Source organism: Mauremys reevesii, linkage group 2 (genome assembly GCF_016161935.1).
Source record: "Mauremys reevesii isolate NIE-2019 linkage group 2, ASM1616193v1, whole genome shotgun sequence".
Classification (NCBI taxonomy): Eukaryota; Metazoa; Chordata; order Testudines; family Geoemydidae; genus Mauremys; species Mauremys reevesii.
In genome coordinates this window covers 228,616,989-228,632,194 of record NC_052624.1, presented here as the reverse complement: position 1 = coordinate 228,632,194, position 15,206 = coordinate 228,616,989, and the positions used below count along the sequence as shown (strand labels likewise).

The 15,206-nt window shown below is 45.4% G+C and overlaps 1 protein-coding gene and 1 long non-coding RNA gene across 2 annotated transcripts in view; one reads left to right on the top strand and one right to left on the bottom strand.

Annotated features, from left to right (window-relative positions):
* The window catches only part of CPA6 (carboxypeptidase A6), a 117,024-nt gene that overhangs the window by 45,980 nt on the left and 55,838 nt on the right, over positions 1-15,206 (top strand). Inside the window, exon 2 of the mRNA XM_039525949.1 lies at positions 11,204-11,279. Within this exon, the coding sequence (XP_039381883.1) occupies positions 11,204-11,279 (76 nt within the window). The remainder of the gene's footprint in view (positions 1-11,203; positions 11,280-15,206) is intronic.
* Positions 1-15,206, bottom strand: part of LOC120398487 — an 84,830-nt gene that overhangs the window by 51,128 nt on the left and 18,496 nt on the right. The window lies entirely within an intron of this gene.

Here is a 15,206-nt window from a genome sequence, read left to right as displayed (position 1 = left end):
AAAACTTTGGTGAACCAGTACCAATAATTTTAGTACCAGTAACCTTTTCCAAGCACTGGCCTTGGGCTAAAATTAAATTAAGATTTAAAAAAAGAGTACTCCTACAGTGTTATATAGAGTACTTAATTTTAATACCTAATCTATTTCTGAAACTCTTTGTGCCAATAACTGAAAGATACAAAGTAATTCCATAGCAGACAATTTTTCTTAGGATTTTGTCAAGCAAAAGTGTTTAGTACAGGGAGAAAAGGAATGAAGCAACTGGTCATTTTATCACAGCTGAAACCTGTATATTCCCTTAGAGACTCCCATAGTGTAAATATTTTTTCATATGCATCTTTCAATCTTGCACCTCCTGTCTTGCACAACCAGTTGTGTGTAGTAGTTTTGTAAGAACCAAATAATTTCAAAGCTATCATTCTTCATTCTCCAATTAGGAACAAATACTTTTAAGTAGGATTTTATTTTCATTTAGAATATCTCCTTAGGCTTTTGATTCATAACATGCTGTCCCTCAAACCAGATCTAAAGAACTGTACTGGTAATGCTGTGTAAATATGTTTTGCAGGGGGCTCTGATCAGAGTTGGCACTAGACAGAAAAAACAACAAAAAGATTTTTCCTCCAGGAAATGTGGAAATGACATAAATGAAGTTAATGTCCTGTCTCTCCAGCAGAAAAGCTTCACATGTGTGTATATTATGCAGTATTATTTCACTGAATCTGCCTGGTCTGTTCAAAGAAGAGCAACCAGTGGTCAACATAACTCTACTCTCACTCAGGGGCGGCTCTAGGGATTTTGCCACCCCAAGCACGGCAGGCAGGCTGCCTCCAGCAGTTTGCCTGCGGAGGGTCTGCTGGTCCCGTGGCTTCGGCAGACCTCCCGCAAGCACGCCTGCAGGAGGTCCACCGAACCCGTGGTACCAGCAGACCCTCCGCAGGGAAACCGCTGGAGGCAGCCTGCCTGCCGCCCTTGCGGCGCCAGCAGAGCACCCCCCGCGGCTTGCCGCCCCAAGCACGCGCTTGGCGTGCTGGGGCCTGGAGCCGCCCCTGCTCTCACTTCATGGGGAAAGAAAATATCTGCCTTTGCAGACATTTGCTATACAGAGCACATCCCACATAGTCCAAAAGCAGAGCATCGTTTTCTATACTGTTCTTAGAGAGGAAAAAAAAAAATAAAAAGGTGTTTAGAGCTGGCATCAGCTAACAGCTATTCATTTTGCTCAGTAACAGAGCACTCTCCAGGGAAGCCAAAGGCCTGGATTCTGTTCCTCATCCACCAGTCTCTTCTAGTCAGTTCATTTAATGTATTGCTGTTTGCTTAGAAGGGTATGCAAATGCCTTCAGTTGTGTTTACACAAGTTCAATTCAGCCCATTAAATCATAGTTTGAAAATTCCACTCGCCTGTTCCCCACTGGTAAATGGACAACTTGTCCTGGTAAGTGTAAGGTCCTAAACCATCAATTTCTTCAAAATATAAGTTTGTTTGTTTGTTTGTTTAAAAAAAGACGTTTCTAGCCCTTATGCTTGCAGAGATAACCTTAAAAACAACAAGGAGTCCGGTGGCATGTTACAGACTAACAGATTTAATTGGGCATAAGCTTTCGTGGGTAAAAAACCTCACTTCTTCAGATGCTGAGGTTTTTTACCCACAAAAGCTTATGCCCAAATAAATCCGGTCTTTAAGGTGCCACCGGACTCCTTGTTGTTTTTGTGGATAAAGACTAACACGGCTACCTCCGAGAGATAACCTTGCAGCATAAATCAATGGATTGCCAACTTCCTGAATCGGCAGACAGTTCCAGCATCTCTTTTGTTCATAGACTTTTCAAATATGTAATGAACACCACTCTGTTCAGTTTCACTCATCTGAAGCTCTTGTGCAGCCGTGAAACTGACCAGAATCATATCAATTTCTGTCTATTGTTGCTTGGGAAATCTAAGGTCAACACTGGAACTATTCATAGGGGAGAGGAGCTTCCTTCCCCCCCCAGAAAGGCAGGGGATTGAGAGCAGCCAGGAGGGCAAAGAAGTAAAAAACAGATGTTTCTCTCTTCCAACAGCCAGACTAGGGAAAGGATTTTCATATTATCAGACATCCTCTCTCCAGAGGTCAATATGAAAGATGGAGCTCTGTAGTAGAGTCCAGAGATCACACTCAGATTATCATCCCTGAACACCTCCCTCTTCTCAGCAACTAGAGGTATGTGCTGGGAATCTCACCATGGCATTGACTATGAAGCTTATTGATAGATCCACCATATATCTCCCACATCAACCTATGGCTGATAGATTTAGTGTCTGGCTGGTATACATGGTAGACTTTTGAATCCCTACATTAAATGCATTATGTTATAGTAAGGGTGATTGCATAGAAAGTATTTAATAGAACATTTTGATTTGTTGTTAGTACAAAGGATCTGGAGCCAAAAATCAACCTCAGGACTGCTCTCTTTGATGGTGTAGAGGGGTGATCACCCTGCTCCTGCCTGAAGGGGATAAAGCAGCGCTGGAGAGGGCGGCAGCGGGGAAAGCTAGGTTAATTGGGAAAGCAGCCACAGCTGTGGTCAGCTTAATCCGGGCCCACCTGGCCCTTATAAGAGGGCTGTGGGCCAGAAGCAGCAGAAAACACCCTCTCTAGCTTCCTTGAGAAAGAAGGACCTGGCTGCCTGGAAAGCTGAGGAGGGTACCTAGGGTGGAGCAGTGCTGGAGAAGGGAAGAGACAGCTGGGGAGCTCCAGCCTAGCAAAGCCCCAGGCTGCAGGCCGAGCTAAGGGCCCACAGAAAGGTACTAGGGCTGCAGAGGGGCAGCCCAGATATAGGCAGAGGCAGCTGGTCCAACCTTCCTTGCTGATGATGAGTGGTTTATAGACTGCAGTCTGCCCCAGGAAGCAGGAGCTAGAGGGTGACTGGCAGTAGCCACTGAGGCAAGGTGGGGATAGAGGGTTGGGGGTTCCCTTGGATGGGGGGACCCAGAGGGCAGAACCCTGAGAGAGGGGCACTGTGGTCTGGGAGGGACATGGGAGCCAGCGGCAGGCAAGACACTGGCCTGTAGAGGGTGCTCTGGGCTGGAAGAGCTAATTCCCAGGATGACCAGCAGGAGGCGCTGTGCTGGTGAGTCGTTGCCCCACTACAGACGGGTAGGTATTAGGTGCACTGCAGAGTCTGATACCTGTGCTCTTTTGCAGAAGGACAATGCTGGAATGCTTCTTGAGAATTACTGAGCCTTTTGAATTGGCTATAAAAGCTGGTATTAAAATACTGTTTTCAGGAATTCATTGTCACTTTGCATCTTACATTCACAAAAATGAAACTGGATTGCTAGGTTGAATTATCCATCATTTCATAAAAACCTGACAGTATGAAGTACGCCAAAGTGCTTTCTTTGCACTCTCTAGGAGAAGCCCTGGTCACAGCAATTTTCCAGCAATGTATCAAACAATTAATCTGTCACAACCAGCAATGTTACCATTGACATTTTCCCTTCTCTGGCAGGTCTTTAATCAAGTCGGGCATGACATAGCAACTGAGCCAGATCCAAAAGACAGTTTAGACTACATGTTAGTTCGTTAAAGAAAAAGAAAACCACACCTAAATAATATCAGTTCACTCTGAGTTGTAACGACTACTGAATCCAGGTTTAACTATTTTACATTTGAAATTGTTGTTCCATATGTTCTGCCTCTCCCCAGTACTTGCAGAAACTAGCGATAAATGTTTATTATTTAATTTACATTCAGCCAGTGGAGATTTTAGTTAGTCTCTGCACATAACCTTTAAGCAGCTCAGTCCTACAGTATCTGTCCTGTGTACACAGTAGGCCTGTCTGTCCAGTACTCTTTTAAATAGCTATTTGATATTTAGAAAGAAGTGAGTGATACCAAAGAGAATTAGTGCAATACAATAAGTGAAGCTGGGAAAGATATTTCCCTTAATACAGTGCAGCCTTCCTAGTACTCTGAGGTTCATATCCCTTTGTAAAATATCCTTCTCTCTTATCTGTCTGGACAGTTAAACTTTGGGTAATTTTCCCAAACCCCTGCCACCTCTTCCTCCCAATTTTTAGCACTGTCAAGCAGGAGAACCCCTGTATAAGATTATCCCTTTGCTATTCCAGCACACAGCACTGAGCCAGTGGTATCAAGAGAAGCAGAGTGAAACTGAGCCAGGTTCATTTTATTAAATAGTACTGGTACTAGTGGAACTATGGGCCAAACCCTTTGAAGTCACTGGGGTTTTGCCTGAATAAGGATGTCAGGGTTTGGGTCCGCAGTACAAGGAATGCTCAGCAGGGATGTTGCCAAAATGAAAGGGTGGAAAGAGAAACAAGGAGATAGAGACAAACTGAAAGGACCAGATGGTGAAGGGAGAGAAGAGACAAAAGGAGGAAGAGTCATTCGCAAAGGAAGAGGGGTCTGGTAAGAGATGGTGTAAAGAGCAGCTAGAGAAAGCCATTTGCACTGCACACCACCACCACTTATTGGTCCTATGGAACCCAGGCACTCTCCACATATTTGACTGGCACCTTTTCCATTAAATAACTATTTGCACAGATACAGATAAAGCAGTCCTGTAGCAGGGACAAGCCTGCCCAGTATTCTAGGGACAGTACATCACATTTAGAAATCTAAGTTGGTCCCCGACAATTGAGCTGGGCAGAAGTTGGGAGCATGCTCGGAAGGCAGCACTCGCTATCTGGTGACCCATCTAAGACCAACTGAATACGCTATTCTGGGAGGCTCCAGAGACTTCAGTTAGGCATCTGGGTTCACATCTACTTTGGAACCACAATGCCCCTCAGCAAAGGCTACTCTGATGCATAATCTTCCTGGATAATAAGGAAGCAGACATGATCCTGGAACGCCTCAGGAAAAAAACAAGGTGAGGGGATAAATGCAGAAGTAATAGAAAAAAAACCCATAAGAACAGCCATACTGAGTCAGACCAGTGGTCCATCTAGCCCACTGTCCTGCCTTACAACAGTGGCCAATGCCAGGTGCTTCAAAGGGAATGAACAGAACACGATAATTTTCAAAAAAGCGACAGAGTCCTGTGGAACCTTATAGACTAACAGAAGTATTGGAGCATAAGCTTTCGTGGGTGAATACCCACTTCGTCAGACGCATGTGGTGGAAATTTCGAGAGGCAAGTATAAATATGCGGGCAAGAATCAGTCTAGAGATAACGAGGTTAGTTCAATCAGGGAGGATGAGGCCCTCTTCTAGAAGTTGAGGTGTGAACACCAAGGGAGGAGAAACTGCTTTTGTAGTTGGCTAGCCACTCACAGTCTTTGTTTAATCCTGAGCTGATGGTGTCAAATTTGCAAATGAACTGAAGTTCAGCAGTTTCTCTTTGGAGTCTGGTCCTGAAGTTTTTTTGCTGCAGGATTGCTACCTTTAAATCTGCTATTGTGTGTCCAGGGAGGTTGAAGTGTTCTCCTACAGGTTTTTATATATTTCCATTCCTAATATCTGACTTGTGTCCATTTATCCTTTTACGTAGGGATTGTCCAGTTTGGCCGATGTACATAGCAGAGGGGCATTGCTGGCATATGATGGCGTATATTACATTGGTGGACGTGCAAGTGAATGAACCGGTGATGTTGTGGCTGATCTGGTTAGCTCCTGTGATGGTGTCGCTGGTGTAAATATGTGGGCAGGGTTGGCATCGAGGTTTGTTGCATGGATTGGTTCCTGAGTTAGAGTTACTATGGTGCAGTGTGTGGTTGCTGATGATCCAATTTTCAAGTGATCCATCCCCTGTCGTCCAGTCCCAGCATCTGGCAGTCAGAGGTTCTCTCGTGAATCAGTTACTGGTTATAAGACAGAAAACAAAGAGTAGGAATAAATTATCAATTTTCAGAATGGAGATGGGTAAATAGTGGTGTCCCCCAGAGATCTGCACTAGGAACAGTGCTGTTCAATATATTCGTAAATGATCTAGAAAAAGGAGAAAACAGTGAAGTGCCAAAGTTTGCAGATGATACAAAATTACTCAAGATAGTTAAGTCCAAAGCAGATTTCAAAGAGTTACAAAGGGATCTCACAAAACTGGGCGACTGGACAACAAAATGGCAAATGAAATTCAGTGTTGATAAGTGAAAAGTAATCCACACTGGAAAAAATAATCACATAAGAGGGCCTTCCCTCTTATCTCATGACTGCTTACTTTGCTTAGGAACCTTTGGTGAGGGACCTTATCAAAGGCTTTATGAAAGTCCAAGTACACTATATCCACTGTATCACCCCTGTCCATATGTTTGTTGACTCCATCAAAGAATTCTAATAGATTGGCGAGGCATGATTTCCCTTTGCAAATGCCGTGTTGATTCTTCCCCCCCGCCCCAAATTGTGTTCATCTATGTTTCTGGTAATTCTGTTCTTTCCTATAGTTTCAATCAATTTGCCTGGTACTGAAGTTAGGCTTACCAGCCTGTAATTGCCAAGATCACATCTACAGCCTTTTTTAAAAGTTGGAGTCACATTTGCTATCTGCCAGTCATCTGGTACAGAAGCTGATTTAAGTGATAGGTTAAATATCACTGTTAGTACTGCAATTTCATACTTGAGTTCCTTCAGAACCATTGGGTGAATACCATCTGGTCCTGGTGACTTATTACTGTTTAATTTATCAGTTTGTTCAAAAATCTCCTCTACTGACACCTCAATCTGGGACAGTTCCTCAGATTCATCACCGAAAAAGAATGGCTCAGGTTTGGGAATCTCCTTCACATCCTCTGCAGTGAAGACCATGAAAATAATTCATTTAGCTTCTCCGCAATGGCCTTGTCTTCTTTGAGTGCTCCTTTACCACCTTGATCATCCAGTGGCCCCACTGATTGTTTGGCTGGCTACCTGCTTCTGATGAACTTCAAAAATCTTTTGCTGTTAGTTTTTGTGTCTTTTGCTAGTTGCTCTTCAAATTCTTTTTTAGACAGCCTAATTATACTTTTACACTTGACTTGCCACCCAATTTTATGCTCCTTTCTATTTTCCTCAGTAGAATTTGACTTCCAATTTTTAAGGGATGCCTTTTTCCCCTCTAACTGCCTCTTTTATTCTGATGTTTAGCTATGGTGGCATTTTTTTGATCCTCTTACTTTTTTATTTGGGGTATACATATAATTTGAGCCTCTTGTATGGTGTTTTTAAACAGTTTTCATGCAGCTTGCAGGCATTTCACCCTTGTGACAGTTCCTCTTAATTTTCATTTAACTAGCTTCCTCATTTTTGTGTAGTTCACCTTTCTGAAATTAAATACTACTGTAATGGGCTTCTTTGGTACTTCCCTTCCTCCCCCAAGGATTTCAGATTTAATTACGATAACTATTACCGTGCAGTTCAGCTATATTCACCTCTTGGACCAGATCCTGTGCTACACTTAGGACTAAATCAAGACTTGCCTCTCCCCTTGTAGGTTCAAGGAATAACTGCTCCAACAATCAGTCATCAATGGTGTCTAGAAACGTAATTTCTGCATCCCGTCCTGAGGTGACATGTACCCAGTCAATATGGGGATAGTTCAAATCCCCTATTATTATTGAGTTTTCTATTTTTAAAGCTTCGCTAATCTCCTTGAGCATTTCACAGTCACTATCATAGGCGCCAACTCCATGGGTGCTCTGTGACTGGAGCACCCATGGGGAAAAATTAGTGGGTGCTCTGCACCCACTGGCAGCCAAGCTCCCCTCCCCATCTCCCCATCACCTCCTCCTCTGCCACCTCCTACCCTGAGTGCGCCATGTCCCCACTCCTCCGCCTACCTCCCAGAGCTTGCTACAAGCTCTGGGAGGGAGGAGGGAAAAGTGGGAATGTGGCACGCTCAGGGGAGGAGGCGGGGAAGAAGCAGGGCCAGGGAAGAGATTTGGGAAAGGAGTTGGAATAGGGGTAGGGAGGGGGCAGAGACTTTGGGGAAGGGGTTGGAATGAAGGCAGGGCGGAGGCAGAGTTGGGGCAGGTGGAGTCGGGGCAGGGCCGGGGCAGAGGGGGGCCGAGCACCTACCGCCACGAGCAGAAGTCAGCGCCTATGGTCACTATCACCATTCTGCTCAGGTGGTCAGTAGTATATTCTTACTGCTATACTCAACCAGGGAATTTCTATCCATAGAGATTCTATGGTACACTTTGATTCATTTAAGGTTTTTACTATGTTTGACTCTGTTTTCTTTCACATATTGTGCCATTCCTCCCAGTGACCAATTCTGTCATTCCTATTTATTTTGTATCCTGGTATTACTGTGTCCCATTGATGATCATCATTCCACCAAATTTCTATGATGCCTAATGTATCAATATCCTCATTCAATACTATGCACTCAGGTTCACCTCTCATAGTATTTAGACATAGAATTTGTATACAAGCACTTACAAAATTTTTCACTTTTTAGTTGCCTGACTTCATGTGATGCAACTGAATGGGACTGGTTTTCCTTTGACTGTTTCTCTTCAGTTCTTACCTGTATTTTATCAATTTCTATCCTCTCCTCTTCACTAGGACATAGAGAATCCCCGTTCATAGATCCTCCCCTATGGGCAGGGGTGAAAGTAACTCCAAAGACTTACTGGTACGGGGCCAGCTCCAGCCCCCAGAAGGGGCAGGGCCTCCAGCGCAAGAGGCGGAGCTGGGGGGGTCAGCATCCAACAGCCAGCCCATCCACGCTGCCTGACCCTCACCACTCCAGGGCTCCAGTGGCGATTTAAAGGGCCCAGGGCTCCAGCTGCTTCCACAGTGGCAGCAGTGGCAGCCGGAGCCCCAGGCCTTTTTAAATCGCTGTCCCTGAGGCAGCTGCTCCCTTTGCCCTCCCGTCCCATCGGCGGCTGGGGGGGGGCAAAAGGGGCAATGATGGCAGCGCTTTGACATTGCTGCCCCTTTCCCCCCATTGGAGGCCCTGCTGGAACAGACCCTGCCGGTAGGGCCGCCGATGGGGGAGGCAAAAGGGACAGGGACAGCTAAAGCTTGTAGGCCGGTACGGGCTTCTTACCGGTACACCGTACTGGCCTGTACCAGCTCACTTTCACCCCTGCCTATGGGGTGTCTCTGTCCAAACCATGTGCTACTCTGGACCTGTCACCTTTCCCACCCGTCTTAGTTTAAAAACTCCTCTATGATCTTTTTAATTTTACATGACAGCAATCTGGTTCCATTTTGGTTTAGGTGGAGCCCATCCTTCCATTCCCAATAGGGAGGGGGTGTTTATTGACCTTAGTTTATAGAATGTTGGGTGTAATCTGGCTCTCACACTCCCTCTCTAAACTCCCTCACAAAACTTCCCTCTTCACTAGCTCTTCCGGTTGCTTAGGAGCTGGCTTTTTAAACTCCTGTTCTACCTGAGTAGCCCTGCCCCCGATTAAGGGTAAGTGCAGGGGTGGGCAAACTATGGCCCGGGGCTGCATGTGAGGAGTTTGCCCTGCTCCAGTGCTCGAGCTGGGGAGCGGGGTTGGGAGCTTGCCCCGCTCCTCGTGGCTCCAGGAAGCAGTGGTATGTCCCTCCTCTGGCTCCTACGCGTAGGGGCAGCCAGGAGACTCCACATGCTGTCCCCACCCTAAGCGCCACCCCTGCAGCTCCCATAGGCCAGGAACTACAGCCAATGGGAGCTGCAGGGGCGGTGCCTGTGGACTGGGCAGTGTGCAGAGCCGCCTAGCCGTGCCACCACATAAGAGTTGGATGGGGGACATGCTGCTGCTTCTGGGAGCTGCTTGAGGTAAGCATTGCCCGGAGCCTGCACCCCGACCTTCTCTCATGCCCCAACCCCTGCCCCGGCCCTGATCCCCCTCCTGCCCTCCAAACCCCCTCAGTCCCAGTCTGGAGTACCCTCTTGCACCCCCAACTGCTCATCTCCAGCCCCACTCTAGAGTCCGCATCTCCAGCCGGAGCACTCACACACACACACCCTGCAATCCAATCCCCTGCCCCAGCCCGGAGCCCCCTCCCGCACTCTGAACTCCTCATTTCTGGCCCCATCCCAGAGCCCGCACCCACAGCAGGGGCCCTCACCCCTGCCCACACTCCGACCCCCCAATTTTGTGAGCATTCATGGCCTATCATACAATTTCCACACCAAGATGTGGCCCTTGCGCCAAAAAGTTTGCCCACTCCTGGCTTAGTGGATCATGAAGGGATTAGGGCTCAAAGTCTCATTAAGAAGCTCTCAGCCTTGCTCAGGAGACTGCTAGGCTCATCACACACTTCCCCCAAACAGACCACACCATATATTACAGCAAAGGTTTTTAGGATTCAAAGAATAGCCCCATTCTCCTCACCCCTCTCATCTCAGTCTCAGTCTCCTCACACAGTAAGTCCTAATCTCACTTGTGTAGACTGTGCCTCTGTGCCTCCTTGCACCAACTCCTATTCCAGTTTCTCTTGCCCCTTTCCCCCGGCTACTCCTTTTCCCCAAGAATTCACCCCTGCAGGACCAGATCTTGTCCCCCATGCACCTTAATCAGGCTGCTTCCTCCATGCACCTGGGCTGAACAGGATTGTTAGAACACAAGAGAGACAGTCTCCCTGCTCTCAATTCAGGTACGCAGATCCAGACCCAGCCTGGTCTGCAGTAGCCAAGGGCAACAACTGCAAGAAAAGTCATGCTCAGTCCCAGCTAAAATCTAAGACATCTGTACTGAGCATCTGTGAACAGCAATCTTTCAACTGGGCCACATTTGAGCAGATTTTTATGGGGCTGGCACAAGGCACATTCGTAACACAAAGGCCAAATGTCAAGTCCCTGTTGTGCAGAAAGGGGGCTCTAGTGCTTTGCAAAGAAAAGGCTGACAGAATGTTGCTAAGACTAGCAAAACAGTGTGTTATTCCCTATCTTCGTTCTCAGAAATGTCTGTACCATTTTGGCTAAAGTTTTCCAAAAAAATTCAGCCTGAAGCAGACACATATTATGGAAAAATTCAGCCCATATGGTTTAAGTTTGGCAAAGATATAAGCAACTGAAAACAGGGTCTTATAATGAGAAGTGTTGGGAAACCTTAATAACAGATGCTGCTATCCCCACCTATAATCAGCGTACTTCTTGGACTTGGGAAGTGCACAGTTAAGTAGCGTCAAGTTTGAAAGCAGATTTCTGATGCACCTGTTATTTTAACAGTATTTAGAAAGAGACAAAATGAATATGGACTGTAAATGATAGATTTATTTCTGGGTCCTGTTTTTGAAACAAGTCCTTAAAGTTTCAATTCAATGTTCTCTTACCAACAGTGATCAAGTAATACGGCTTGTTCCGGAGAGTGAGAGAGAAGCACAAGCACTGAATGCCATATTTCACCAGCTTACGGTGAGTTCGCGCTTTGTGGTTTCAATACAAGTGCTCTTCTTGAGGGCTGCCTTTAATGGGTTAATTCACGTGCCTTTCACCCAGGGTGACTGTTTCAAATCCTGTTACATTCAACTGAAAATAGTGTGGAGAAAGGAGTGGGAGCACAAGAAAGAGTGGAGGCCTCAGCCTAAAATAGAGTGGCAAGAATCCCCATTTCAGCCAAGCTCAAACTCTTTACAACTATTACAAATAAAAGATTCCCCCACTTTAAAAGCAGGGAAATCAAAGTTTCCACCTGTTTGTACCTAGTGCCATTGCATCAGCTTATCACAAGAGCACTGTCCAGAATGCTGCCTCTCCGGCAGAGCTTAACAACGGGTAGGAACTGCTCTGCCAGCAGCAATGACCATGGTCACAGAGAAGGATGAAGGTATGCACAGAACCTTCCTCCTACCCATACTCACAGCCCTCTGTGACACAAGATAATGTGGGAAGAGGACCACCATGCACATGCACTGAACTCTGGCATTATAGGTACCTGGAGGTGGATTCTTGTGAATAGTCTCAGACGTAAGCTTTTCAGGGCACGGAAAAGTCTATTTATGTTTCTACAGTAGCTACCAGTCTCACACTGGAGCTTTGGTCCTAATCAGCAATTTTGGATGTTACTGTAATACAAATAAATAATAACTTTAATAGCCAGTGGCAATAAATAAATAAAAAAAGCAAACGCCAACCTCCACAACTCCCTTGGACTAATGGCGTTTCTGGTGACATTTTTATTTTGTTCCCCTCTGTGTTTTTCTCTCTTCTACTACAGCAATCCCCACAAAGCACCTCTCCCAACTCTCTCATTACATGCTCCCTTAGGCTCACAGAAAGTGATTCCTTCTCCCATCTCCATCAAAGTGGGAGCAGTAGAAACTTGAATAACCACATGTTGTAACTCTTTCAACAGGGTAATACAATTTTGGCAAGGTGCACTGGAATCTGACGGGTTAATTAGAAAGTGATTGATTAGGTCGATGTAATAAACTAAAAAGGTTGAAAGGAAGATTTTTTTAATAAATGAAAATGTACCTGCATACAGTAATATTCACCCGCAGGGTCAAATCCTGGTCCCTGTGCCCAGCTTGTGGAAACAAGCTAAGCTTGGCTGCTTCCAAAGTCTCAGGGCTGCAGTTCCCTCTGCAGCTACCTCACTTCCCATCTATATGAGGGGCAAACTAGGGATGTCAGTGGGTTTACACAGTCCTGGATATACTTGTCACTAATCCAGTTTTGTCTTTTTCCAAACCCCTCCACAATTGATGGCCAATTTTCATAAGTGCACAAATCCAGCAGAAGTCAGTTGGAGCTGCAGGTAGTCAGCCCCTCTGAAAATCAGGCCATGGGAGTTCTGCAATCCTTCTTGGTCTTCCCATCCCAACTTATGATTCAGAGAGAGCGTGCACGAGTTTTCAGAGCAGGAACAAATCCTGCCGTAGAAAGAAAGAACTTTCATTCCTGAGCACTGCATCTAAACATGACCAGATTGTTAATAGCACACTGAAAAAGTAAAAATAGAAACCAGTGTATGAACAAACATTCATGTACAATAAAAGAAAAAACAAGACACTGACATATTTCTGTTTCTACAAATCCATCAACACAGTGACAGACACAGAAAAGAAAACCTGTAGGCTATAGCAGTAATGTACAAATTACTTTAATTATGTATTCTCTTATATTGGCCTTCAGGGAGTTTCAGATTACTACATTTTTAACACAAGAACTCAGAAGTGTTTTAAGAGGCATTTACTTTGAATATTTTTTGGTTTGGGTTGTAAATTTATATCACCTGAGTATCATGTTACTTGCATCCTCTATGCCTCGAGGGGAAAAAAAGTGTAATAAAACTCAGAATCATTTCAAGATTTAACACACTTTTAATTAAATAACTACAAACACCAATAACTTTACATTTTTGCCCAGCACTATTATAATATTGGATACAATAACCTGGTTTACTGAGGTATATTAGCGCCAGATTTTTTTAAGGTATTTAAGCATCTAACTCCTAGTGAAATCAAAGGGAGTTAGGCACTATCACAGGACGACTGGCCCCTTTAAGAGGGAGCAGAGTCCAGTGCACCTGAACTGATAACCTGTTGGGCTGAAGGGATGGGATGGGATCTGGGCCTTATAAAGGGAGGAGACAACTACTAGGGAAATACCTACACAGAGTAAGAAGGTGTCTTCAGCAGGAAAAGATCATTGGGGAAGGCCTGTGATGAAGGCTAAACTTCAGGCAAGTAGTACTGGAAAAGCAGGAAGACAGACTCCCAAGTAGGAGGCACTGTGTCCACCTTGGAAGTGGAGGAAAAGAAATGAACTTTAAAGCAATAGTAGACCTTCAGGGAGGAGGGTCCAGGACCAACTGGAACTGGGATGAAGACTGTAGGTTTGAGGTCCATTTTGAAAGACTTTGTACAGGACCTAATAAACTGGACTGTAGAAAGAGAGTGTTTTGAATGTCTGGATTTCTTAAGGGGCCCTCAGTGAAGGAGAAAGTGAGGCAGACCTCAGCAGAGACAGGCTTGGTCAGCAGGGGACACTACAGGGCAGCCATGCCTGTGTACAGGACCTAAATACCTTTTCAAATCTGGTCCTTAGCAAATAATTTTAAGCTATTTCAGGAACACAAGTGCTTTTTTAAAAAAAGGAGTTAAAGAAATCCAGTTTTACTTACTGTTTTGCCCCACCACAACCAGGAGAGAAATAGGCCAGAAAGTTATGAAACAAAAAGTGTAGCCACTTAGCCCCTGAGTCAACAAGCTATTTAAGTATATATTTAAAGTTAGCAGTGTGCTTATGGACGCTGTTGAATCAGGGCCACAGGTTGGCCTCTGTTATGTGATGGTTTAGGAATTAGACACATGAGTGGGCTTTTCAAAGATATCCAAAGTTTGTCTAACTGTGCTCCCACTAAAGTCAATGCTAAAGCTCCCCTTGCCTTTAAAAGGAGTGGAGCTGGGTTTTTGAAAATCCCATCTGAGGGCCCAAGTCTACCCTGAGTGGTGTATGCACAACTTAAAAGCCTTCCCTCAGTCCCAAATGCAGTGCAGGCTCAGGGTAATCAAGGCCTCATTCTGGCCAGAGGTCTGGCACAAATGGGCTGTAAAGCTGCCCAAAAGGGTTAGCCCAGGACTGGCTGCATAAGGGAGCCTTTGGCTGGTACAGAGCCAGCTCTATCTACACTAAGTACTTGTATGACCCCCATCACTGTAGTATTTGACTGTCTCACCATGTTTAATGTATCTATCCTCACAACACCCCACCACTATCCCTGTTTTACAGATAGTGAACTGAGGCATAGAAAGGCAAAGGGGATCGCCCAGTATGATACAGGAAACCTATGGTGGAGTATAGAATTGAACCCTGGTCTTCTGGCTTGTCGGCTAGGACTTTAACCAATGCACCATCCTTCCCCTAAGTGCTACAGAACCCATCCTGGGGCTCATAGTGATGGGGGCACACTGAGCCAGGAGAGGCAAGCCTAAAGCACACTGTGCTCCAGTGAACCCTAGCCACCAGGTTGCTCTAGCTAACGTCAGGGACCAAATCAGCCCCTAGTTAACTTGGGTCCTGGTTGAGAGAAGGTGGCTTAAAGCCACATTTGTACCATTCCTGGCTGGTGTCCCCGAGGATTTTGGCTTCTGAATTTGGGCCCTTTATGTTCTTTGTTCATCCTGACCTACCCTCTCTAAGCCTTTGGGACAGATACCTGTTATCACTTGGCTCTGACCTACTTGTACAGCCTGCAGAATTAAAGGTAGACTCATCTCCATCCAGCTCAAGCAAGTGTACTCTTTTGTAGAGACAAGGTGGAGTAACTTCCATTAGTGACAGACAAGCTTTCAAGCTACACAGAGCTCTTCTTCAGGTCTGGGAAATGTACTCAGT